We start from the raw sequence: 27,313 nt of genomic DNA on the forward strand, positions 1-27,313 counted from the left end.
GGAAACAAACGCGAGACCCTTCTAATCATGGCAGACTTGGTATCAAACAACGAAGACGACTACTTTTGGACAAATTACAATTCACAACCTTATATTTTTTAAGCTGAATATAATGAGGATGAACTGCTGCTTCTAGAAGCGATCACGTAGAAAGAGTGAGTTGTTGGAGCAGACAGAAGCCGAGAGAGTGAGTTTGGCGTGACGTTGACGATATAAATGAGGAATTTAAAGCCATGCTATTTCAACATAAATGGAGTGCTTACCCAAATAAACCTGAAAAAAATGTCCCTGGCCAGCTAGACCAAACAGTCAACTGTCCATCGAGTAAGTAACACTTAATACTGATCATGATACACGAAGCACATCATGCGTGTTATTGCTACTACAGTACATACGCTGTCTGGCTAGCTGTGTACTACAAAATCATGAAATAATACTTTACAGATACTGTAATATGATTGTTAGTTTTTCACACATTACAAATTGTTGTCCTATCACAGTGTTGTGCATTATAAACTCAAATGCGTTTCGTGCTGACGCAGTTGTTGGCTTATACCATATTGTTGCTAGCTTTTACGGCTAATACCGTAGCACAGCGATTTGTTACTACGCTAGAAAAATAGTTTGTCACTCTTACAATAACAATGTTGCTACAGCTTGGTTATTAGACAGGTTACAGAACGTAAAAGTAGAATTGTTGACGGTTTTGAATACATTTTTAAAGTGATTTAGATGTAGAATTGATTGCTAACATTAGCTGCGTTGCTCGCTACCAAGAACGAGCCCATTTTTACATGTTAGAATGCAAAAAATAATTCCTTTTGTCTTCTTCTTAAAGTTAAAGTACCAATGATTGTCACACACACTAAGTGTGGCAAATTGATTCTCTGTATTTGACCCATCACCCTTCATCACTTCCTGGGAGGTGAGGGGAGCAGTAAAAATCAACTACAGGCTTCCAAATGCTGTAATAAATTAAGCATGATGAGTTGAGCATATGTCAGCACGTGGCTCCACTTTAACTCTTTTTTCAAACGCTTTTTGCAAACGCTTAATTACAGTAAGCCATTAATTTGACCTTGTAAGTCATTATTTTGACTTATTAAGTCATTGTTTTGACTTAGTGATTTTTAACTCTTTTTTTCAAACGCTTTTTGCAAACGCTTAATTACAGTAAGCCATTAATTTGACCTTGTAACTCATTATTTTGACTTATTAAGTCATTGTTCTGACTTAGTGAATTACTAAGTCATAATAACGACGTACTTAGTATCTCAGGTACCTAGGACTGTTTTGTTTTTACTTTACGGAAAAACATCGAGATATAAATGATAAATAAATAAATGATAAATGGGTTGTACTTGTATAGCGCTTTTCTACCTTCAAGGTACTCAAAGCTACTTTCACATTTACCCATTCACACATCACATTCACAACACTGATGGAGGGAGCTGCCATGCAAGGCGCCAACCAGCACCCATCAGGAGCAAGGGTGAAGTGTCTTGCTCAGGACACAACGGACGTGACTCGAGGTTGGTTCTAGGTGGGATTTGAACCAGTGACCCTCGGGTTGCGGACGGCCACTCTCCCACTGCGCCACACCGTCCCGTTATATATAAGTATATATATATATATCGTATATCACCATTCAGCAAATGGAGAGGAAAACACAATGAAAAGTTGTAGGCTTCGTCACGCGACGAAGCCGGCCTACTTTCAGCGCAGTCTGTAGTTTATTGCCACCCCAGGCTTTGGTGGCAGTAACGTGATGGCGACAGGCCGAGTTACACCGATTCTTACAAACCCCCTGCCCTGATCCCTGCCCCTGGAGAGTCACCACCTTAACTAACACATTCTCTGGGGGAAACACTGCATAAATAATTCAATATTTGAAACACTGGATCATTTTTTTCCTAGACAACAATCAGCGAGACTTGAGGAAAAAGTGTTGTCACATTCGGTACAGATGATACCGAAAAAATTGTATTGATGCATTTTTTTGCGCGTCGGTATGGACTTGGGTATTGATTGAAGTAACAATACTTTTGACACCACTAATGAAATGTCACTTAAATAATGATTTATAACACACCAGGTTGGAGAACTGCTCTAGAAACTCTACATCTATGGTGGATCATGCCAGGGCACGTGCAGGGAGAGAGAAAACACCAATGCTAATAAAGAAACACATGCAGGAACACACACATCATATGAACACTCAAAGACATGGTGTGTGTGTGTGTGTGTGTGTGTGTGTGTGTGTGTCTGGAGATGTTATTAAAGAGACCCAGAGGAGAGTCGAGGTCAGTGGGTCAAAACAACCTGGGGTCAAATGGGGAGAGAGGCACAAGGTCTCCACAACTGAGTGTGGTGTGTGTTGTGTACTTGTAGAGAACTTTGTATCACACCAAAAAGATGTTTCAGTTTGTGACACACGCAACATGTGACACTGTCTGTGTGTGTGTGTGTGTATCACTCACACTGCGTGCTGGGGTCTGTGTCCGTCGTGAGCTTGACGTAGTTGCTGGAAACAGACCCTCCCGGCCGTTTGAGCTCTCCTTTCCACCAATCGCAGTCGTCCTTGCTGAGCACGGTGATCACCTGACCCTTCTGGAAGGCAGCTCGTCGTCATTCTGAGCCACGTAGTCGTACATGCCGATCACCTGGCACACAGCTGCGCAAAGAGCGTGCCGCACGTTTACACTCCTCCCATACAGTAATGCGTGTGTGTGTGTGTGTGTGTGTGCGTGTGTGTGTGGGTGAGCACCTGTGCTGGCAGGGGCCAGTTTAGGCGGGGTGGGCTCAGTGGGCGTGGTCTTGCTGGTGCTAGGACTGAGCAGCTTGACGTAATTGGCGGGAAACCAGCCAATTTGGCGCTTTTTGCCCCGGGCCTGACCAATCAGAGTGCAGCACGTCATCAGGATTTACAACAAACCGCTTCATGGCGTCTTAACCCTTTGATCGACCTGATTCAAAACTACGCCAAGACAGCTAAGCGACGAAAAACGGACATGCTCAAAAAAGCCATACTTTTTCTTTTCTCGCAAACTTTCAACGCTTAAAATTCTTCAACAGTTTCAGGGATATCCATAGATATAAGGTTTGTATTTATTCATGTTTTTTTTAATGTTATGCTCTTTTTGAAAAACAAACAAACACAGATTTATGATCACAAAAACACAAAATATGCATAATTTCAAAAAGTATTTTAGATTAGCTGCGGTGAGGGGCGACTTGTCCAGGGTATATGCCGCCTTCCGCACGATTGTAGCTGAGATAGGCACCAGAGCCCCCCGCGACACAAAGGGAATAAGCGGTAGAAAATGGATAAATGGATGGATGGATGGATTTTAGAATAGGTAATTACAGTCTTTAGTAGGTCAATACGTCATAATACTGATTTTGATGCATTATTATTTTAGGAACAATGACGATATCCCTACTTATCCGAAAAACAGACACACTCAAAATGTGTGATATACGAGTCAAATATTATTTTGTTTTTAAACTTTCAACGCATTAAATGTATTCGACAGTTTCAGACCTAGCTATAGATATAAAGTTTTTATAATGTTGTAATGTTTTTTTCCATGTTTTATGCACTTTTTGAAAAAAAATTTAAAATAAATAAATACATAAATATTATTTTTGGGAAAATCACACAATATGCAATATTTTCTAAAAAGGAGTTGCAAATAGAATACTTTAAATGTGGTAATTACAGCCTTTAATAAGTCAATATTTATAACACTTATTTTGATTACTTATTATTTTTGGAACAGTGAGTGTTGTTTCTAAAATGTCACACTATCCCTAATTAGCTGAAAAATTGTGTAAGTTGGTCACATATTATTTTGTTTTAAAATGTCAACGCTTTGAATTATTTAACAGCTTCAGACCTATCTATAGTTTTAACATTTTTTATATAGTTTTATTTTTTCATTGTTTAATGCTCCTTGTAAAAAAAATATAAATATTATTATTTTATGGTATTTTTCGGAAAATCCCAAAATATGCAATATTTCCCCAAAATTAGTTGGAAAACTTAAGATGAGGAAATTACAGCTCATAATAATTTAATGATTTATAACAACTGTGATTTTGATTCATTTTTATTTTTGAATTAATGACTACTATTGTGAATATTATTCCTACTGAAAGGGTTTAAAGTTGTGTATATATGTATATATATATATATATATATATATATTACAGTATATAGATATTAAGTTGTTTTTTTTGTCTTTTAAGTTGTATTGTTTTTGTAAAAAAAAATAGTATATATACATATATATATATATGTATATATATATAATTTAAAAAAATATATATATATATATTTAAATAAATAATACATAAATAAAAAAATAAAACAAATACAATATATATATATATATATATATATATAATTTTTATTTTATTTTAATTAATTACGAGAAAAACACAAAATAAGCCATGTTTTCCAAAAAATTTGTTTCAAAGTGGAATATTTGAGATAAAATTCTGCATGGGGTAGCACAATGGAGCAGGTGTTAGCGCTTGTGCTTCACAGCAGTTCGATTGCTGGGCTCAAAGTCTTTCTGTGTGTAGTTTGCATGTTCTTCCTGGAAACTGCATGGGTTCTCTACAGGTACCAACATCAAATGGTCTCCAGTGTGTGAATGTGAGTACGATTGCTTGTCTGCCTGTGTTGTCCCTGGGATGAGGTGTCGGCGACTTGCCCCGGCTTTTCCCGCAAGTGCAGCTGGCATGCCCAACTCCCCCCGGACAGACAGACGGTAAAAAATAGATGGATGGAAGGTATTTTCACCTATTTTTGAAGGTTTGTTTTAACGTAAATAACATTGAAGACGGCACCACTTGAAATGACAGTCTGTCGCCATCTAGGGATTTTGTGGCGCTATTGCATATACACGCACTGAAAATGGACACAAATTGTCTTCAAAACCACTTTTGCACACCTTTGTGTAGCAATAACAACCCACCATGATCATTGTTTATTGCATTGAAGTCGTTCAGTTTGAAGGAACACTTGTGCAAAAACACCCCATTAACTAATGGCTGAGAAGTGCAATTACACCCAGAACAAATTGTCCTCTAATTTGGAAAAGAGAGGCTTGGATCCATTCTGTATTTGTGGTGAAAGCATTATAACATGTCAGAATTTCAGTATATCAAAAAATATGTGTTACAATGGGAGTTAATAGGTGACCAAATGAATATCTCTAATTTGGAATATCTTTGTCATGATGCCATTTTAAAGATACATTTGTCCAAAACTATGTGGTCAAGTTTCAGCCATCTAACCTGGTACTTTAACTTTAACTTTCGAAATTTAACTGATTTTTCAAAGCTGGAAAAAAGAAACACAGAATATGTGCGTTTTTGGAGGGTGTTAAATGCGTTTTAATGTACCTGAAGTTCCCCCTCCCACCAGCCTCCAGGGTTCTTCTTCCTGATGAGGATGAGCTGGCCTGGCGCTAATGTCAGCTGCTCCGCTCCTGTCGCACAGTAGGGGGCGATGACCTGGGCAATCTCTGATGACGAGACAGGGGAGCAAGTATTAAATGGTCATATTTGGACCAACTTCACTGGACTAATAAAACAAAATGTGATATAAATACAAATGTAACTAATACACAGAGATACCTCGGTTAAACACGCCACGCTTTTCTTCCGAATCGGTTTTTGATCGTCAAAAGTTTGCCCCAGATTCCATAATCCGTCTTAGCTATTGTACGACCAAAACATACCACATAACAAACCAGTCTGTTCTCCCGCGAATAATTTCCACGGAACGGAGTGCCCGAACAAAGAATCAGACAAGTTGGTGATTCAGTCTCTGTGCTTTTACGTTTTTATAATAATAATAATAATAATAATAATATATCTTATTTGTAAAAAGCACTTTACATTGAGCAAACAACCTCAAAGTGCTACAGTGTATAAAAAAAAGACAATAATAATAATAATAATAATAATAAAAAAAAGATAATAAAAATAAAAAGTAGAACAGCCTAATAGATAAAACTAGTATGCATATATCTATAAAAAGGCTTTTTTAAAAAGAATGTTTTTTTTAAAAGCATCCACAGTATGTGGTGCCCTCAGGTGGTCAGGGAGAATATTCCACAGACTGGGAGCAGCGGAGCAGAAAGCCTGGTCTCCCACAGTTCTTAGCTTTGTCTTTGGTGGTTGGAGGAGGTTAGCCTATTTGGAGCGGAGGTGTCGTGTGGAGGATTTGGGGGTGAGTAATTCTCTGAGGTAGAGGGGGGCATTTCCGTGGAGGCATTGGTGGGTTAGTAGGGAGACTTTGTATTCAATCCTGAGTGGAACAGGAAGCCAGTGAAGGGATTTGAGAGTTAGTCTGATATGGTCGTATTTCCGCACTCTCATCTGGATCCTAGCAGCACTATTCTGTATGTACTGCAGCGTCTGAATGTTCTTGCTGGGGATCCCGACAAGAAGTGCTTTGCAGTAGTCGAGCCTGGAGTAGACAAAGGCGTGGACGAGACTCTCGGCATCAGAGAGAGTGAGTGAGGGGCGGAGTTTAGTAAGGAGGTCTTGCACAGTTGTTTTATTTGAGCCTCTAAGGTCAGGTGAGGGTCCATTATCCAGTGTCACTGCAGAATAATCCTCATGGGACCAAAAAAAGTAGCGAGTTGTAGCATACAAAGTATGCTGTTGGGTTGCGGAGCAATGACAGTGTGACGTGTTGTGTTGTAGAGTAAATTACTTCGTTAGCCACATTACTAAAAAAAATAAATAAATAAAAAGTGTGGATTTGGATGAAACTTCCAGGAAATGCCAGAAATTAGATAAAGAACAAGTCTTTAGATTTGGGGGCTGATTCAGATAATACATACTCAGGCATTTCAAGTTTAGTAACAAGGCTGAAGTTCTGTGTGCGTGTGTGCGTATATATGTACATGCGTACCCGCCTCCACCCACAGAGAAAAAGACTAAATTTAGGCTCCAGGCCAAAGTGGACCAAAATTTGATTTATTCGAGATAATGGTTTGGACTGCAAGTAAAATGTGATCTTTTTCAGAATCCAGTATAAACGCGCACAGGCCCAAATGTGGCCTCAAGGACACTTCCATGCGCAGTTTGATAAAGTGCAGACAAAAGAAGTTTGCTGGACTCCGTAAATGAACAAGGAAGTTGCTGCTACTACTAGTACAAAATAAAATAAAAGTCGCCACACCTTAACACATGGGAGTGTGCAATGTTGAGAGCATGCATGTGCATGTGTGCCTTTACCTGGTTTCTTTCCTAGGCTGCCCGTCTTCCCTGCTGGTCCTAAAGACTGGAGACACAAACACAGTCAAATAAAAGTCTTTATTGCACTCATGGACACCTTTCCTATATGTTTTCTCAACAAAAAGCAACTTAATAAACACAAGTGTCGTTTTTAATTGATTACTATGAAGTAGGTGTCCAAACTACGACCAGCGGGCAATTAGACCCGCGGGAGGTCATGAGTTTTACAAAGCACAGCAGACTGCTTTCAAATGTAACTTAAATACCTGGTGGTCTCTGAATGCTACATATTTGCTGCCATCTTGTGGACAATGTGAGTAAATCAGATCAATGACCCTGGAAAGTACTTTGAAATAACAGCACAGCATTGACTTATGACACAACAACCTTCCCTAGTCAGGGTGAAAACATGTATGCAACTAACATAAAGGTCAACACACATGACACAACCTGCTCACTGATTGTGGATATCATGAAGAATGTCCAAACCCCATAAAAATTTTTAGATTACACCCATTTAAATCCATTATAGCAGTGGCCCCCAACCACCGGTCCGGGGACCGGCCCTGGTCCGTGACATATTTGCTACCGAGCCGCACAGAGACATTAAATAATTTATAACCAATCGCATTTTCTCTTACTTTTCTTTCGCACACTACTAAGCTTGTTCATATATATAAATGTGTTATAAAACTCCTGATAGGAAGTCGCCATTTACTATATTTGCTACATCTTTGTTCCATGGGACAATGCACATTCATAAACATATAAAATGTAAAGGTGCCAAATCGTAGCTAAAAGCTAAGTTGCATCTGCTGTCCGCGGCAGGTTGATGACCTACGATCAGGGCAGATCAGGAACAAAGTGACCATAGTATTTAAAGTGTTAAATTGTTGCATACAATAATTGTGCTGAGGGACAGGACAAGCGGTAGAAAATGGATGGATGGATGGAAGAAAATACACATCTCCTTTGGCCTAGTAAGTTAGTGCTGCCATTATTGCACATAGTTACTTTACATGCAGTCGGCTTTTGGCCCCTGGCCAAATTTTATTATCCCAATGCAGCTCCCAAGTCAAAACCTTTGGACACCCCTGCTATGAACAGTCAATCAAATGTGTCCAGAATGGACAAAAAGTGTCCCTGTGGACCTTCATTGGCCTCTGAGGATCATCTCACCTCTGACGACGAGTCCCGCGGTTTGACGTAGTTGGACGGGAAGACTCCGGTCTTGCCCGCGACCATGCCCGTCCACCAGTCTCCCTCCTTCCTGGTCACCATGACGACGTCCCCCTGCTGAAAACTCAGGTCGCCCTGCTCGCTGCTCTCGTACGTGTACATGGCGACATATTCTGGGCAGACGCACAGGAGGACCGGGTAACACAACTGAAATCATGCCGATGTTTCAATGTGGAGGTTACCTTCCCCGGACTCTGTGGGCTTGACCAAGGTGGGGGATGGGCGCTTTCCGTTGGGGGGGCTTTCTGGCAACGTGGTTTCACTGAGAAAACAAAAAGCACCGTAATATTATCTAAGGCAGGGGTCCGGAACCTTTTTGGATGAGAGAGCCATGAAAGCAAAATATTTTAAAATGTATTTCCGTGAGAGCCGTATAATATTTTTAACAGTGAATACAACTGTCAGGTTCAAACACTGATGACATCTATTAAACAGACAAGAAACAAGGAATTAAACATGGACTGGATTCAATTTAGCTCAATGAGGAGAAATGCGTAGACCTGTACCCTTGTACAGTGTCGTCCTACGCTTTGACAAGAGAATTCTACGCTTCCTCTTTTATTTGGACTTTCCCTGATTCCAAAAACCAAATGCGTGCATCTCTTATTCTTTTTAATAACATTGTTATTCTGAAAGTAACCAAAAATAAATAAAATACTTTTGACCATTAATGAGGTGCGATAGAATGGATGGATTAAAATACACGAGAATGTTTTATATTTTGAACTTTATTATTAACACTGTGATTACCAGCGGAATTATTAATTACTTATCGTGTTAAGCAATTAGTGAATTAGTAAATTATATTTATATAGCGCTTTTCTCAAGTGACTCAAAGCGCTTTACATAGTGACACCCAATATCTAAGTTACATTTAAACCAGTGTGGGTGCCACTGGGAGCAGGTGGGTAAAGTGTCTTGCCCAAGGACACAACGGCAGTAACTAGGATGGCACAAGCAGGAATCGAACCTGCAACTCTCAAGTTGCTGGCACGGCCACTCTACCAACCGAGCTATGCAGCCCCACAATGTCAGCTAAGATTTATCTGAGAGCCAGGTGCGGTCATCAAAATAGCCACATCTGGCTCACGAGCCATAGGTTCCTTACCCCTGATCTAAGGTCATTTGTTGAGTGTTTATCAACTTTAAAAAAATAGTCACGTATCTTCCAGTACAGTGGAATCTCGATTTACTAACTTTTTGGTTCACAAACTTTTAAATCGAGCCAAATATGCCTGTGTGTACAAACGCTTCATTCAGTCATTCATTTAGTTTTATGCCTACAGGCTAAAAGCAGGGTGCAGAATTGTTGCAGAGGCCCTTTCTGCACAGGACTTGCCTAGTCAGTGTTTCTTTTCTTGCCATTCACCAAGTTGTATCTATTTTGCTGACTCAATATAGGTATACAAAACCAACAAACCAGTCTGGAAAGGAGGAGGGATTTGCTGTAGACTTATAAAGGCAATCACTACATTATGGCAATCAGAAGTATGGGAGAATCAGAGACGCAGGCTTCATACCACAGACAGTTTTCATTGTGATGAAATCGGAATTTTATGGAAAAACAATTGCCAAGGCAGATTTATTTCACAGCGGAAAGAAGGGCTACTCTCGTTCAGCAGCCTGTCTTTGAAGGCACACGCGCGCCAAGGCAGATAGGGAAGAACATGTCAACACAAGCATTAAACACACTCAAACATCCATCCATCCATCCATTTTCTACAGCTCGTCCTTTTTGGGGTCGCTGGAGCCTATCTCAGCTGCATTCGGCCAGTAGGCGGGGTACACCCTGGACAAGTCGCTACCTCATCGCAGCACACTCAAACAATGTCAACAAAATAGTAAAATCACATTGAACAAACACCTAACAATAAGCTCTTAAAATGAAAGTGCTGAAATAAGAAATATGTAAGGAATGCTTAATAAAATGTAAGTAAATAGCGCTAAAATGTAAATAGAGAAACCTCCAAAGAACTATTTTCTGCAGCTTTAGTGCCAGGAAGTTATAGTTGTGTAACATTTAATGTGGTCTGGTATTCTTATTTCAGTATGGAAATACATTTATGTCATGCATCCATCCATCCATCCATTTTTATTCCCTTTCGGGGTTGCGGGGGGCGCTGGCGCCTATCTCAGCTACAATCGGGCGGAAGGCAGGGTACACCCTGGACAAGTCGCCACCTCATCGCAGGGCCAACACAGATAGACAGACAACATTCACACTCACATTCACACACTAGGGCCAATTTAGTGTTGCCAATCAACCTATCCCCAGGTGCATGTCTTTGGAAGTGGGAGGAAGCCGGAGTACCCGTAGGGAACCCACGCATTCACGGGGAGAACATGCAAACTCCACACAGAAAGATCCCGAGCCTGGATTTGAACCCAGGACTGCTGGAACTTCGTATTGTGAGGCAGACGCACTAACCCCTCTGCCACCCATGCAATAATTATTATTTGAATTATATAGGACCAAATTACTAATTATTATTATAACTTTTATTGACAGAATTTCTAAGCGTAGTCAAGGCGTTAAGGGGATCCGGTTCGGTGGCTGCAGGATTAAGTCTCTGCTTTTTGCAGATAATGTGGTCCTGATGGCTTCATCTGGCCAGGATCTTCAGCTCTCACTGGATCGGTTCACAGCCGTGTGTGAAACGACTGGGATGAGAATCAGCACCTCCAAGTCCGAGTCCATGGTTCTCGCCTGGAAAAGGGTGGAGTGCCATTTCCGGGTTGGGGAGGAGAACCTGCCCCAAGTGGAGGAGTTCAAGTACCTCAGAGTCTTGTTCACGAGTGAGGGAAGAGGGGATGGTGAGAACGACAGGCGGATCGGTGTGGGGTCTTCAGTAATACGGACGCTGTATCGATCTGTTGTGGTGAAGAAGGAGCTGAGCCGGAAGACAAAGCTCTCAATTTACCGGTCGATATAAGTTCCCATCCTCACCTATGGTCATGAGCTTTGGGTTATGACCGAAAGGACAAGATCACGGGTACAAGCGGCTGAAATTAGTTTCCTTGCGCAGGTGGCGGGGCTCTTCCTTAGAGATAGGGTGAGAAGCTCTGCCTTCCGGGAGAAGCTGAAAATAAAGCCGCTGCTCCTCCACATCAAGAGGAGCCAGATGAGGTGGTTCGGGCATCTGGTTAGGAGGCCCCGGGGAAGACCCAGGACACGTTGGGAAGACTATGTCTCCCGGCTGGCCTGGGAACATCTCGGGATGCCCCGGGAAAGAGCTGGACGAAGTGGTTAGGGAGAGGAAGGTCTGGGCTTCCTGACCTCGGATAAGCGGAAGAAGATGGATGGATGGACCAAATTACAATTGTTTTAATGTAGCACATTTGTTATAATTTGTACATTTATTTTTAATTCCTAGAGTCCTGCACTCTCATTCCAACCTGTAGGGAATGGACAAAGGTTGAAAAGAAAAGAAGTGACTGGCCTCCTGTCCGTTTTTAAAAAAGCCAAAAAAGTGACATAAAGTCTCGGTGACTTTTCCTCTTTAATACACAACTTCTTCATTTTGACTTTCTCTTCTCACTCCATTCAAAGACTCAACCAAACATTATATAGCTGATACTGTTACCTGATTGGCTGTTAGCGCGTCACTCCCACTGATCAGTGATCACTTCCGGTTTTGCTAGATTACCAGACCTAGGGATGATGTTCGTTAAGAAATGATCGAGTTCCAGCCCAGTATCGAACCCTCTTATCGAAACCGATTGCTTATCGAATCCAGATAGGTTGTTTTGTGTGCACCTTGTGTGTGCACACTGAGTTCTAAAACCCATAGATGTTATATGACTGGGTCGGCACGCTGTTTAAATTGAGGAAAAGCAGGCGTGACTGAGGACAGCATGCGGCGGTTATAGGGTGAAGGTTTCGGGTGAGAGAGGACGCTAAAGGCACGGCCCCAGTGAGCATATAGTGCTCCTATGTGCGTTGTAAATAAAAAAATTGCCAATGAACCCATCACCAGCATGGACGCTCACTTTTGACATCCCGGTGAAGTATACTGGAGAAGAGGGAACCAGCATGGTGGCGAATTGATACGCACAACAAAGCAAAAGAAGTTGGCTGTTACTGTTGTGCTAGCTTGCTATGCTACTGGACAACGAGACTGACTTTGAAAATGAGGAAAGGGAATCTGGCGTGTTTGATGGAGAACTTGCCCAGCTCTTCATTTGGGACACAGAAGATGAGGACTTTGATGGAATTGTGGATGAGGATTGATCAAAATACAATGTGAGTACATTGATAAATACTTCAATAAAGTACAACCCAACTCAGCTTTGCTCCTGTTGCCTTTTTAAAACAGCGTCCATGCATGCTAGCGTATGTTTTAAGATACCGTATCTTTAACCATGCCTGCGCCCAAAAATACGCTGCGCCTTATTTATGCGTTATATCAAAAAGGGTTTCGGATCCATGGAATCGGTTCTTTTCTTATCGAACAATCGGGAGAACCGGTTTCGAACATCATCCCTAACCAGACCACGGGTGCCTTTGTTCATGCAACCAACCTTGTTTTACAACTTCTGTTTTCTTTTACTACCAAAAAAATATATATTTAGCAAATGTTTTACTGAATACATTTTTTAAATTGATTTTGATTATGTACCTATTGCGAGTGACATTGTTTTATCCACCCAGCTGTAGTTCAAAATGCACAAAAATTCACTAAAATACAGACTTTTTTCAACGCATATTTTAAATTGTTTCTTTTAAAGAAATTTGCTTCACTATACAAACTTTTTGTTTCACGAACTACGTTCAAGAGCCAATTGAGTTTGTAAATCGAGGTTCCAGTGTAGTTTCTAGTAAAAGGATGACCTTTGACCTGTACCTGTTGTTACTGCGCGCTGACACAGCGACCGGCGGCATCATGGTGGCGGAGATGAGCTTCACGTAGCTCTTGGGGAACCAGCCTCTCTGTCCGGTCTGCAGTTCCCCCAACCACCACATGTCCTGCTGCTCCAACACCGTTATGACCTGGGAGACAACACAATGGCGTTTAGCCAAAGTCGCCCGACTCAACCTCGTCCGCGTGAGTGGCGGGCAAAAGTCGGATCGTTCTCACCTCGTTTTTGTTGAAGTTGAGGTGGTTATCCTTCTTGGCCCTCCAGGGGTACAAGGCCTGAGCCTGCAGACCCTCCACCTTCTCCCCCTGTCCGAGCACGGGGGAGGGGGAGGAGCCTGTCGTCATGGTGGCCGGCGTGAAGGCGGAGCGCTGCCGCAGCTGTGCAGAAGGTACGCTCAGGGATGGATTTGGAGTGGCTGAGGAGGTTGGCCATGCGTCCCATCCCTCGCTGTCTGTCTGGCTGCTGGTATTTGAGGGCCAGCTATGACACACACATCAAACATCACAATGTCTCTTTAGATCAGGGGTTCCCACACATTTTGCTTTAAGAGCCAAAGCGAAAAAGTGCCGATAGTCCACGAGCCAAAGAGCATTTTTTTTTTTTACAAATGTAACGTCACTGCCAGTAAGGAATTTAGACTCATACCGCCGTATATAAGTCATGTTCCTAATTCAGTTAACATGCAGCTTTTAAATCTTTCCTGCACATTTGGCAGATATTTGCCAATTCCAACCAGCTCCTCCTCCATATTTCATCCCATCGCTTTCAAACTTTGCATTAGACATATGGAAGATGCTAAATTTCCAGGAATATAGGTTTTCTTTAAAGGATGATCCTTTTCCATACATCTTTACTGTAAAGCGGGGGTCTCAAATTCAACTAGTTGGCCTGTAAAATACATTTTAAAAATCTATAGATTTGGCAGCCCCGTCACTGGAATTTTACCATGAAATTTACTGTCGTTTTTACACCAAATTTGTTGTGTTTTAGTGTTTTCCTGCCTTCTACTTTGTCTGCACATGTGATTTTAGTGAGTCATCCTTGGCGAGGGGTGGACCTTGAGACACACGTGCTCGCAATTCGCCCGCCAGTATTTAGGCTCGGCACTGACAGCTGGGCCTTGCCGGTTATTGTATCCTGAACTTCTCTCATGCACACGCCTGCTTCACCTCACAAGACCTGGTACGTTGTCGCTACTTAGTCCAGAATTCCATAACCTCTTCTGCGTTTATTTCCTAGCTCCCCTGAGGTAAAAGGGATTCTTTTGTTGCACTCTTGCCCTGCTCAGTGCGCCTTGGCCTTTTCTCCTGCCGACCTCTGAGGAACCTATTTTGTCCAGGTTACATGGTGTGCGCTTCTGCCCCATCACCCTTAATTATCCCTTTTTGTCTAATTAATTTTTTTGATTTTTGTAATTCCACTTTGTCTCCTATCTCTGCAGCCTGGGGTCACCCCCCCTAGAACCAAGACCTTAACAAAATTACTGTAAATTGAAAAACTGTACCACTGCTTTTTTTTTACGTTAAAATTCCAGTGACAAAGCTGACAGATGTTTTTTGTAAAATCTATGGTAATTTATTTTACAGTACATTACTAATATATTGAAAAACAGTACTACTGTTATGATTACCGCAAAATTCTGGCGACTGAGCTGCAACTTTTCACTAATGATGGGCAAGCTACTTGGAGGACGTAGTAAGCTAAGCCACAAGTAACTCTTGAAAAATAAAAAATAAAATACTAATAATATGTATACACACATAAGTGTATATATATAAATATAAATATATAATAATATATATATAAATATATATATACACACACACACACACACACACACACACCAGTATGACTAGCATTAAGCTACAGACTCGCATTTGACAGCATTTCTATCTATGTACATGTACATATAATATCAATGTTAATGTAACTGAGAGTGTACAAATAGTACTATTAACGATCTGTAATTTAGCTGGGGACACCCTACAACTACCACGAGGGGTCCCAGCACCCCACTGTATGTATTTATTTTTAGTTTGCCTTTTCTTTGGCCCACCCCGATAACGTTGTTCATTTTCTCTACCTACATTAAAGAGACAGCATTTTTAGTTTCTATATCTTCACAAAAAAAAAACTGATTTGTGTGTTGTTTGGGAACAGTTGCTAATGGCTAAGTACAGTAAAACTATTCATGAACTCAATTCACTTTATTGTGTGTTCCTAAATTTGTGTTGGACGTCTTTGATGAAAAGAGCAGTTATGATTTTGGTTTACAGAGTAAACAAATAAGAACTAAGGTTTTGGGCATTGTTTTCTGTAAACTCATACATGTGTCTAAATATAACCAAACACACGCATTATTGTGAGTTTCCTGCACGTCGTCTTCCTCATTGAAGGAAAAATCTAATCTGTGGGAGAGAATTCCTCTGCCATTTTTAAGTATGTTGGTTTATTTTTGAGTGGTCAGCTTGAAGCGTCCCTCTGTCTCCGACTTCGTCTTAATGTGACGTGAGTGCGTATCTGTTATGATTTTGCTTCCTGGTTTCGATGACCCGCCTTATGTTGCCTCTGATTGGCCAGTCCATCATGTTCTTAGTCAACCGTGAATCATCATGCGAACACTAACCAATCATTATGGATTTTCTCCACATTTATGGATGGATGTTCTCATTCACCCAGGTCATCAGAAAATAGCTAAGCTACCGCCCAGCTACTGGGATTTGAAGTTAACCTACGTAGCTTCGCTACATCTAGCTTATTACTGCCCATCACTGATTTTTATCGTAAATTCTATGTTCCCCGTCTTTACAGTGCAGTACTGTAAATGGAAAAAAACAGTAGCACTGATGATTGTAAGGTATATTTCTGGCGACTGAGAGGCCAGCTGTTAACAGACTTTTACGGTGGAGACTTGCGGACATGCCATCATGATGGTGCAGCTTGTAAGAGGTCAGTATGAATATGTATTACATTAGGCGGGCCGAACAAAATGGGAAAAGGGGCCAAGTTTGCGCATCCCTGTTTTAAAATCACCAAATATCAATGATGCAGTGAAGCCAGAAAGACTGACGTGGTGCTGAAGTCGGCCCAGTTACTGTTAGCGGACGACGTGGAGGAGGAGGCCGGTCCGGGCGCAGGGGGCGGCGTGCTGATGGGCTGCTGGATGGAGGTGGGAGTCGCTGAGGCGGATGCACGCAGGCTGATTGGCGCTTCGCTGTCTGGTATTCGTTCGGCGTAATTCGCTGGGAACCACCCCGTCCGCCCTCGGAGCTCTCCTCCCAGCCAACCGGGCTCCCCCGTCTGAGACTCGTCCACCTATCGGGGCAGGGGAGAGCGTTAAGCAGTCACATGACAGGCACTTTAATGTCAACGCACAAGGTTGCTGCACTAGCGTTGAACCCCTGCACGGTGGATTAATGTCACACTTTGAAAGGTGTTATATGCAGACAATTAATGTGTATGTAAAAATGAGTCACTTTAGTCAAGTGATGGAGCTTAACCTGCTCTGATCTTTGATTAATCACACTTTTGAATTTTGTGCAATCACAATTAATCATAGTAAATGAATTGTTTGCATAATTTCAATTGAAAAGACCCCAATGTTTCGTCACTAACAAGGTAATTTTATTAATCGCATTATGTGACTCATAACTTACAAACCCCGTTTCCATATGAGTTGGGAATTTGTGTTAGATGTAAATATAAACGGAATAGAATGATTTGCAAATCCTTTTCAACCCATATTCAGTTGAATATGCTACAAAGACAACATATTTGATGTTCAAACTGATAAACTTTTTTTTTGCAAATAATCATTAACTTTAGAATTTGATGCGAGCAAAACGTGACAAAGAAGTTGAGAAAGGTGGCAATAAAGGTTTAGGAACAACATATGCTGCCATCTATGCGCTGTCTTTTTCATGTACGCGCATAAGTCGTGAAAAAAACTGCGACTTATAATCCGAAAAATACGGTAATATGATTTTTTTTTTTTTTTACCGTGGTTTCACAAATGAATGAAGATGAATCACAGTGTTTGTTTTAAATGCGGGAAGGTGGTGCGCATTGCACACGCCAGTGGGATGACATTTTGAGCAATGTGCTCTGTGTCCTTCAAAAACAAACTCCGACGGAACTTCAGATAAAACTGAGGTCGGTAGTCAGTATTGCAACGACAAACTTTCTTATAATCAGCGCACATCAAGTTCAAAATAGCTTCTCAAAGCGAAACGTGAACGTGAAGATTACGCCGCCAGCATGAACGCTACATGGACAGCAAACAGAGTAGGGCTGCAGGATTTTGAGGGGAAAAAAACCTAATTAATATTTTTCTCTGAAATTGTGATTTGTTTTTTCAATTTTTATATTGTGTACACAAAAGCACAACACAGCAAAAATAAGGAGTGAAGGAAAACAAGTTACTTTAAAATATATATATGGACTATATATATACATCCATCCATCCATCCATTTTCTACCGCTTATTCCCTTTCGGGGTCGCGGGGGCGCTGGCGCCTATCTCAGCTACATAACAAGCCAAACGTTTGGACACACCTTCTCCTCATTCAATGCGTTTTTTTTATATTTTCATGTATATTTACATTGTAGATTGTCACTGAAGGCATCAAAACTCTGAATGAACACATGGGGAGTTATGTACTTAACAAAAAAAAGGTAAAATAACTGAAAACATGTTTTGTATTCCAGTTTCTTCAAAATAGCCACCCTATGCTCTGATTACTGTTTTGCACACTCTTGGCATTCTCTCCATGAGCTAACTCCTTCAAGACTGTTGGAAAACCATTTCAGGAGACTACCTCTTGAAGTTCGTACGGCGCGAGAGTCTGTTGAAATAAATTCCTGGCAGTCGTATTTTTTCTTAAGACACAGCTCGCAAGATCCTTGTGTGCCGCGAATGTCAATCAAGTGACCAAAGTGACGTCAGACCTGAAAATTCTATCTTCACCATATCTTGTAATGCCTGGCTGTATGCCATCCTGACTACAAAATTGCATTTGTAAACAAACATTGGGGTATTTGAAGCAAATGTTATTTATGCAAACAAATAATAACCTGTGATTAATTACAGTATGATTAATCCAAGTTCAAGATTGTTAATAATCAGATTTGTTTTAAAAAGCTCGATTTACTTATGAGAACCTTGTTCATTTATGTTTTTAATTAATTTCTTTACGCTTTCTTACTTTATATATATATATATGTATATATATATATATATATATATATATATATATATATATATATATATATATATATATATATACATACATATGTATATGTGTGTGTGTATAATTATTATTTTTTTTGTACTTACCTATTTGTTACATATGGAGTACAAAAAAATGCTCAACATTTATATTTGCTTGAATGCACTGGAAAAACTCACAATATCACCAAATATGGAATTCCATTTTCTGGTCAAAATATTGAAACAGTCATAATCCCCCCCAAAAAATTCAGTGAGACGTAAGAACTTGTTTTTATGCAATAGGTCTTCTAAGGAAAAAAAATACTACTTTAGAGCATCACAAGTTTGTTGTAAAACACAAAACGTCACAATACTAGGAAGTATAGTGAATAACAAGTTTTAATTGATCATTTCAAGATCACTTTTATGGTATCAGAGCTTAAATTTAATGACTTACTTCAAGGCAATTTCGACTTGTTCCAGCGGCTGATTTTCTTTTCCTTATTAGTGGCAAAAGTAAGTTGCAGTAATTTTTTTTAAACTCTTTTTAAGAGGGGCATTTTTTTCAGTGTGGACGTCATTTATTTTCTCCAAACCTGTAAGTTTGTCTACATAACACACCTTTAAAAACACTTTTTTGAAGATTTATTTTTGGACAAGCTGGCGTTTTTTTTTTGAGGTTTCACAATTCTGATATCGGCAAAAAAATCTTATAATATCGCCTTGCATGTAAAATGTGTGATATAATGTGTGATATAAGCTTGTGCGAAGCTGGACAGCCAGTTAAATGTCCTCCAATAAGCACATAATTACTTATTTTACTAAAAGTAAACATTGTAGGCTATAAGCTATTAGGAGCATGCAGCTACACAACAGCTAAGCACACACTGTCACACAAGCTAGACATATGTGATAATAATTGAACAATAAAATAGCACATTTGTCAATATAAACAAGTATCAAATAATTATAGTTGCATATGACTTACACGCATAAAGTCTCTGAGGCAGAGGCGTATTAGAACGTGTCCAGTAACAAACGTGTCTGCATCATTCATTACTCCGCCATGAGTTCAACTTTATTAATTTGTGGCCAAAATATTAATTACCACTCCACTTCAGCTTAAAGGCAATTAATAATAAACAGGTTAGTGTTTTTTATAGCTGCCATTTTTCTCAGTTTGACTCATTTCACTTGATCAAAACTTTTCTAATGTTCCACACTTCTAATTAATGTCGTTATAGGCCAATAATCGGAACAGCCCTGGGGTATTTACTGTTTAGCACAGCACATCCAAATTAGCCAAGCACAACACCAGGCCAGGTTAAGGACATTTAAATGGCGTATGAGTGAAGGTGAAGATGAAGCCTGCGTTCTTGTGACTGGTGGAAGCACAACAAGGGGGCGGGGGCCAAGAACTTACCCATTCCCCCTTAACCTTCAGTCGGCACGCCAGAGAGGAGAGCAGAGCGTTAAGAGGAGACACCGACACGCGCGGCTGTGGGAGGTGCATGTGTTCATACCATGATGACGTCGCCGGGGGCGATGCTGATCTCGTCGTGGCTGCGAGCGTCAAACGGGTAGAGGGCACGGTAGTAGACCACCTTCACTGGCTGCTGCTGCTGCTGCTGCTGCTCAAAACTGCCGACTGCTGCCTTCTGCTCAAACAGACTTGCTGCCGGAGCTTTTTCACCTGATAATGAAGACAATGTGCGTCAGCCATTAGAGTCCATCTTTAGTGTATAAATGTATACACTATGTCAGTAGTTCTCAACCTATTTCAGTGAAGAACCCACTGTGAATTTTTTTTTAATTCAAGTACCACCTAATCAGAGCAAAGCATTTTTGGTTAAAAAAAAGAGATAAAGAAGTAAAATACAGCACTATGTCATTGGTTTCTGATTTATTAAATTGTATAACAGTGCAAAATATTGCTCATTTGTTATGGTCTTTCTTGAACTCTTTGGAAAAAAAGATATAAAAATAACTAAAAATTTGTTGAAAAATAAACAAGTGATTCAATTATAAATAAAGATTTCTACACATAGAAGTAATCATCAACTTAAAGTGCCCTCTTTGGGGATTGTAATAGAGATCCATCTGGATTCCTGAACTTAACTCTAAACATTTCTTCACAAAAAAAGAAATCTTTAACATCAATATTTACGGAACATGTCCACAAAAAAATCTAGCTGTCAACACTGAATATTGCATTGTTGCATTTCTTTTCACAGTTTATGAACTTACATTCATATTTTGTTGAAGTATTATTCAATAAATATATTTATAAAATATTTTTTAATTGTTGCTATTTTTAGAATATTTAAAAAAAATCTCACGTACCCCTTGGCATACCTTCAAGTACCCCCAGGGGTACGCGTACCCCCTGGCATACCTTCAAGTACCCCCAGGGGTACGTGTACCCCCATTTGAGAACCACTGCACTACGTGTACCAGAGTCATTGTCGCCGTCAATATTTGGCATTTTGACCTATCAACTACAACATAACTACATTAGCAGATACAATATAAACACATATAATACCAGTATTTACTTGTTTTTTTTAATTAACCACTGATCACGCACCATCCCTTATTCGAAAACGTTTCCTTTTTTAATGAATTTAAGAATAAAAATTACTGTTATTGTCTATAATATGTTATGATATCTGACAGGGCGTTTCCGTACATTACGGATAATAAGCCAATACTTTTTTCCAACACTTTGAACCCTGCTGATTATAAAACGGTGCAACTAATTTATGTATTTGTCTTCAGACTGACATGGTGCAAACGCTTAAAAAAGAAAATAAAAACAAGCACACACTGTTCGGTTTTCTCACTGCCGGTGCTGCATTGTCCTTCTGTTTAGACCAGGGGTGTCCAACGCATGATGTGAAGTGAAGTGAATTATATTTATAAAGCGTTTTTTCTCTAGTGACTCAAAGAGCTTTACATTGTTAAACCCAATAGCTATGTTACATTCAAACCAGTGTAGGTGGCACTGGGAGAAGGTAGGTAAAGTGTCTTGCCCAAGGACACAACGGCATTGACTAGGCTGGCGGGAGCAAGGATCGAACATGGAACCCTCAAGTTGCTGGCACGGCCACTCTACCAACCGTGCTATGATGCGTTTGCTAAGAATAAAAATGAGCTGAAATTTTGGACTGAAAGAAACTGCTGTTCTAAATGTGTCCACTGGATGTCACAATTGCAATTATTTGCATCCCTCTGTCAGGAGAGCATGCCTGACTTCTGAGGGGGCGGAGCTATGTGCCTTGTTCAGATAAAGGACTGGGGACACATAAATATGTATTTCCTTCCAACTTAATGTTTGATTCGTCAAATGAGTCCAAATCGACAAATGTTATTGTCGATGATGCTCCATATGTAGAGATTAAACCACATGATGTTAGTACGTTAATTGAGGGAAATGGGTAAATTACATTAATAACAACCTGTAATTTTGTTATTCATATTATTATTTATTCCATCTTCTGATAGACTACAAATTAACACGCTTTTTAAAACTCTGTCAGATTCAATTGCATCATTATCGCATCATTTATTCAGAGAGTACCAATGAAGTTACGATACTATTAAACGCAACATGTAAGTATAAAAAAAAAAAACATTACAATTTGTATATTTTCAGATTGTTTTCTTTACAATCTGAAGTTGTCTTTATTTTTAAGTTATCATGCCATGATTTACCAGTCTGGCCCACTTGGGAATAGATTAGTTAATATTGTAAATTCCACATTCTTTATTTTCATGTACATTCTGGGTGTCTCATACAGTTAAAAGTGAAGTGAAGTGAAGTGAATTATATTTATATAGCGCTTTTTCTCTAGTGACTCAAAGCGCTTTACATAGTGAAACCCAATATCTAAGTTACATTCAAACCAGTGTGGGTGGCACTGGGAGCAGGTGGGTAAAGTGTCTTGCCCAAGGACACAACGGCAGTGACTAGGATGGCAGAAGCGGGAATTGAACCTGCAACCCTCAAGGTGCTGGCACGGCCACTCTACCAACCGAGCTAAACGGTAGGTAGAGTAAAAAAAAGTAAAATTCCTATATGTTTTTTTAAGACGGTCCGTCATAACGTTTTTAGCATTAAATCAGACATTATTGTGAATTTTTTATTAGTGTCCCTAAAAATAGATATATCGGCCCCCAGACACATTTTTTTCTCTAAATGTGGCCCCCGAGTCAAAATAATTGCCCAGGCCTGTCTTAGACACATGTAATAAAAGTGTTTGATGTTTTTTGCTGCTAAATTAAACACAACATCAAACCCCGCCTTACGCCCGATTGTAGCTGAGATAGGCGCCAGCGCCCCCCGCGACCCCGAAAGGGAATAAGCGGTAGAAAATGGATGGATGGATGGATGGATCAAACATTATGTCCCTACTGAGCCCACCTTTCCTAAAAATAATGTTCAAAAAACAACTTAAAGCCCTGTCCAGACTGACATATAATATTCAGGTTTAAATGACTTTTACTGCAAATGAATATCGCCTCCATATATCGGTTTTCGGCCCCCTTGACTAGTAATAATCGGCATCTGCCTTGAAAAAAAAATGTATCGGTGGATGTCTGACCTGTGGAAGCCCAGGGGTCGCCAGGCTGGCTGAACAGCTTGCTGAGTTTCTCCTGCATGTCCTTCTTGCTGCGGGCCTCCTCATCCTTCTCTTCCAGCGACAGCGCAGACTTACGGCCCTCTTCATCCTCCTCCAGCCCTCTCCTTTTCCGCTCCTCCTCCTCTTGGGTCACTCTGTTGAGCCAGGCATGGGACGCAGAGGCAGGGCTCGGCGCCTTCAGAGCAGAACTCGCTGTTTCTTCCCTCCACGTCAGACCTTCGTCCGAGGACAACCTGACAATAGCCCAGCACCGACCGTCAAGTCTTTCAAACAAAACAAAAAAGTATATTTCACTCCTACTTGCTCTCCTGAAGCTCGGCAGACGTCCTGTCGCTCAGGGCGTGCGCGTGAGTGTGCGTCAGTGCATGCGCGTCTCCTTCCAGTTCCTTCTGTTTCTGTCTCTGCTGCCGGCTGTGGATTTCCCTCAGCTCCTGCAAAGCAACATGGGATACAGGAAGGAACAGTGGTAAAGTGGGATGGGGATTGGATGGCTGGTAGTTAGGGGTTACCATTAACAACAACAAATGGCGGCATCAGCAACGACAGCACGATGTGTTAGTCAGGGCATCGCTGTGCGGTTATGACAACCAACTGTGCCGTTAGTTGTGCTGTGGACAAAGGACCCACGGCAGCAGCCTGAACTGACCGAGTGGAATTACTGCCAAAACACCACAAACACACACAAATGTTTTGACTCGCGCCCAACCAGTCACAAGTAAAGCAAGGATTTTGTTCAATTAAAACAAAGATTATTTTCAATTAAAATTATTCACAAGTACAAATAATGTTCTTCAATTAAGAAAAAGCGATTTTCTGCAGTTAAAAAAACAGATTACAGGTGCTCTGAGTTAATTCAGCAGGGGGGAATATTACTGGCAAACGTTTTAACGTCAATAAAATTTATTTTCTACTTGTGAATATTTTTTTTATTGAAAAAAATAGATGTATTTTTTTGTACTTGCAAATCTTTTTTTAAATCAAGAAAATTGTTTTTTGACTTGCAAATTGTTTTTTGAATGAAGAAAAATTATTTTACACTTGCAAATAGTTTTTTTAATTTAAAAAAATTGTTATACTTTCGAATGGATTTTTAAAAATTCAATATTTTAATACTAGTGAATTGTCTTTTTACTTGCAGAAAATGTTCTTTATACTTGCGAATCTTTGTTATTTGAAGAAAATAGTTTTTTTACTTGCGAATCTTTTTTTAATTCAAGAACCAAAAAATTATACTCGCGAATTGTTTAAGTCAAGAAAAAAAAGTTATAATTGCGAACTGTTTTTTTTTATTAAAGAAAATTTAAATGGTTGCTAATTTTCTTTTAATTGCAGAAAAATGTTTTTGTAGTTTCAAATGTTTTTTTTGATTGAAAAAAAATGTTTTTATATTTGCAAATCTTTTTTTTTTATTTAATTTTTTTTTTTTTTTATAGTTGTTAATCATTATTTTAATTTACCAAAAAAGTTTTTTCAAACTTTGGAATCTTTTTTAATGGACGAAAACTGAATTGCGACTTGCAAATCGTTTTTTTTACTTGCAGGAAAAAAGTTTAACTTGCGAATCTCTTTTTTTTTTATTCAAGAAAAATAAAATTATAATTGCGAATCATTTAATTAAAAATATATATATCTATACAATTGCGAATCATACCCCGCCTTCCGCCCGAATGCAACTGAAATAGGCTCCAGCACCCCCTGTCACCCCAAAAAGGGACAAGCGGTAGAAATGGATGGATGGATAATTGCGAATTGTTTATTTAATTGAAGAAAATAATTGTAAAACTTGCAAATTGTTTAACTTGAAGAAAAATGTTTTTGCACTTGAAAATAGTTTTTATTACTTGCGAATCTTTTTTTAATCAAAGAAAAATGTTTTGTAGTTTCCAATGTTTTTTTTAATTGAAAAAAAATGTTTTTATACTTTTATACTTTCTTCAGTTAAACTGAAGAAAAATTGTTTTCATAATTGCACATCATCTTTTAATTGAAGAAAAATGTTTTTATACTTGGAAATCTTTTTAATTGAAGAAAATTGTTTTTATTTCGGCCAATATTTTTTTAATTGAAGAAAATGTTTTGGTTTTTTACTTGTAAATCTTTTTATTTGATTCACGAAAAATGTTTAGTTTTTTTTAACTTTAGAATCTTTTTTTTTAATTGCAGAAAATATAATTTAGACTTGTGAACCATTTTTTTAATTGAAGGGAAAAAAATGGTTTACTTGCAAATGTTTTTTTAAATTTAAGAAGTGTTTTTGTACTCACAAATATATATATATATTTTTTTTACCTACTGTTCTAAAGGTTTACATATTTGTGCACTTGTCCCTTTTGTTCTGCAGATGGGAGATCATTTCTGTTAAGGGAATAATTAATCCTTAGGAAAGTTTGTCATCAGCGGTGTCGTGGCCGCACAGCAGACTTGCAGAAAATAGATTTTTTACTTGCAAACGGACGGGCGCGAGAAAAAAAACATTTGCGTGTTTAGGCAGTAATTTCCCTCCATACTCAACTAATACAGACGGAGGCCATTAAGGCTCCAGGTGACTGGAAACAGGAAGCGATGGACACCATGTGCCATGCATGCATTCCTGAGTACACCTGACAAGCACACACTGAAGCACATTCAAAGGCTCTGAGCTCCGACGCGGCGTGATCAGATCTACAGATAAAGAGTGTGAAGAGATGCAACATCTGATAACGCGGCTTACACTTTGTGACTGTTTGATGGGTGTCACCAATGAGCGATGATAAACAATAAATGATCAACAATATTGGAGAGGAAGCAGCAAACAAAGTTGACGCAAAAAGGTGATGGTGGAGGTTTTGGGGAGGGAAGATGCCATTTAAAAAAAATGAAAATTGAAGTTCAAATAACAACTTTCTTGACTTAAACCACTCGTTGGTCCTGGATCACCCTGGGCCTGTACTTCTAATCAAGTTGAAGTTATCCCGGATTTCTTCTTTGTTTTATGAAATTAACCAAGCCCAACATTGCAGATGTGGGACAAGCTGATTTGTCATGTCTGGATTCTCTCGTCTTGTGACGAGCCCATACACCTGTGAGGGGCGGGGTTAGCGGCAGATAGCCAATCAGAAACAGGGATGTGCCAACAACACTGCAGCTGACTTGACTCGGGAAGAACAAGCTTTATGAAAAAAAAATGCACTTTTTTGGGGGGGAATCTAACTGATCATTTACAATCCTACTGTGAGATAGGCATACATGTCTTTTTTAAGCATGATAACTCGTAAATAAACATAAATAAAAGTCAGTTACAAAAGGAGTTAATGGGAGTCGTTCTCATCCGCCTATAAAGCGCTTTTAAAAAACATTCAAAAACCTTCATCAAGGGTTTATAATATACATTCTGTAAATATATACGTAATGTAATAACATTCATAATAACATGCAATATTTATGTATTTCGCAAATTTTATTCATTTTACAAACTTATTTCAACTTTGGCTTTTTTCCCCTTCAACAACAACACTACTAATCATAAGAGACAACATAATAAACCAATCACATACTGTACAATGTCTGCTATCATTGGGATGCCGACCGATCTTTATATATTCACATTTAGATGAATAATTATTGATAATCCTCACAGAGGGTAAAGAAATAAAAGCCGGTGCTGCAAACGAGCGTCTTTTTTTCTGGGTCTAACCCACAAGTTGGTGTGGGTTTATGTCCACAATCTTCTACTATCCAGGTGAGAGGCATGATTTATAATCTAGAAATAACTTTTATCAACTCAGAGGAAATGCAGCAGCTCAATATGTCAAAGTAGCAACATAAGCTAGTTAGCGCTCTAGTTTGTGTTAGCGCTTATAATACTAATATTGCTAATACTTGGTTAATATTCATGACACAAAATATAAATGGAGTATTGTTGGGAGTTTTGGGGTGTTTTTTTAGAGTGATTAAGAGTGTGACATCCATTAGCACAATTGCTAGCCACCGAGAACAAGCCAATTATTACAAATTAGAATGTAAACGCATGTTTACCACAATATTAACGAACAATAACAGTATAAACACAATATAAGTTTTAGGCTGTTCAAATAGCGAAAAGGATACAAATTCCGTCAGA

General features: G+C 39.4%; 1 protein-coding gene across 1 annotated transcript in view; it reads right to left on the bottom strand.

Moving 5' to 3' along the window:
- itsn1 (intersectin 1 (SH3 domain protein)) overlaps window positions 1-27,313 on the bottom strand; it is a 91,984-nt gene that overhangs the window by 23,892 nt on the left and 40,779 nt on the right. Inside the window, 14 exon segments of the mRNA XM_061911382.1 lie at window positions 2,481-2,621; window positions 2,624-2,674; window positions 2,768-2,891; window positions 5,416-5,537; window positions 7,264-7,309; window positions 8,443-8,615; window positions 8,685-8,764; window positions 13,347-13,492; window positions 13,581-13,842; window positions 16,433-16,677; window positions 19,995-20,009; window positions 20,095-20,264; window positions 23,176-23,447; window positions 23,515-23,645. Coding sequence (XP_061767366.1) covers window positions 2,481-2,621; window positions 2,624-2,674; window positions 2,768-2,891; window positions 5,416-5,537; window positions 7,264-7,309; window positions 8,443-8,615; window positions 8,685-8,764; window positions 13,347-13,492; window positions 13,581-13,842; window positions 16,433-16,677; window positions 19,995-20,009; window positions 20,095-20,264; window positions 23,176-23,447; window positions 23,515-23,645 — 1,978 coding nt within the window.

Source organism: Nerophis ophidion, linkage group LG09 (genome assembly GCF_033978795.1).
Source record: "Nerophis ophidion isolate RoL-2023_Sa linkage group LG09, RoL_Noph_v1.0, whole genome shotgun sequence".
NCBI lineage: Eukaryota > Metazoa > Chordata > Actinopteri > Syngnathiformes > Syngnathidae > Nerophis > Nerophis ophidion.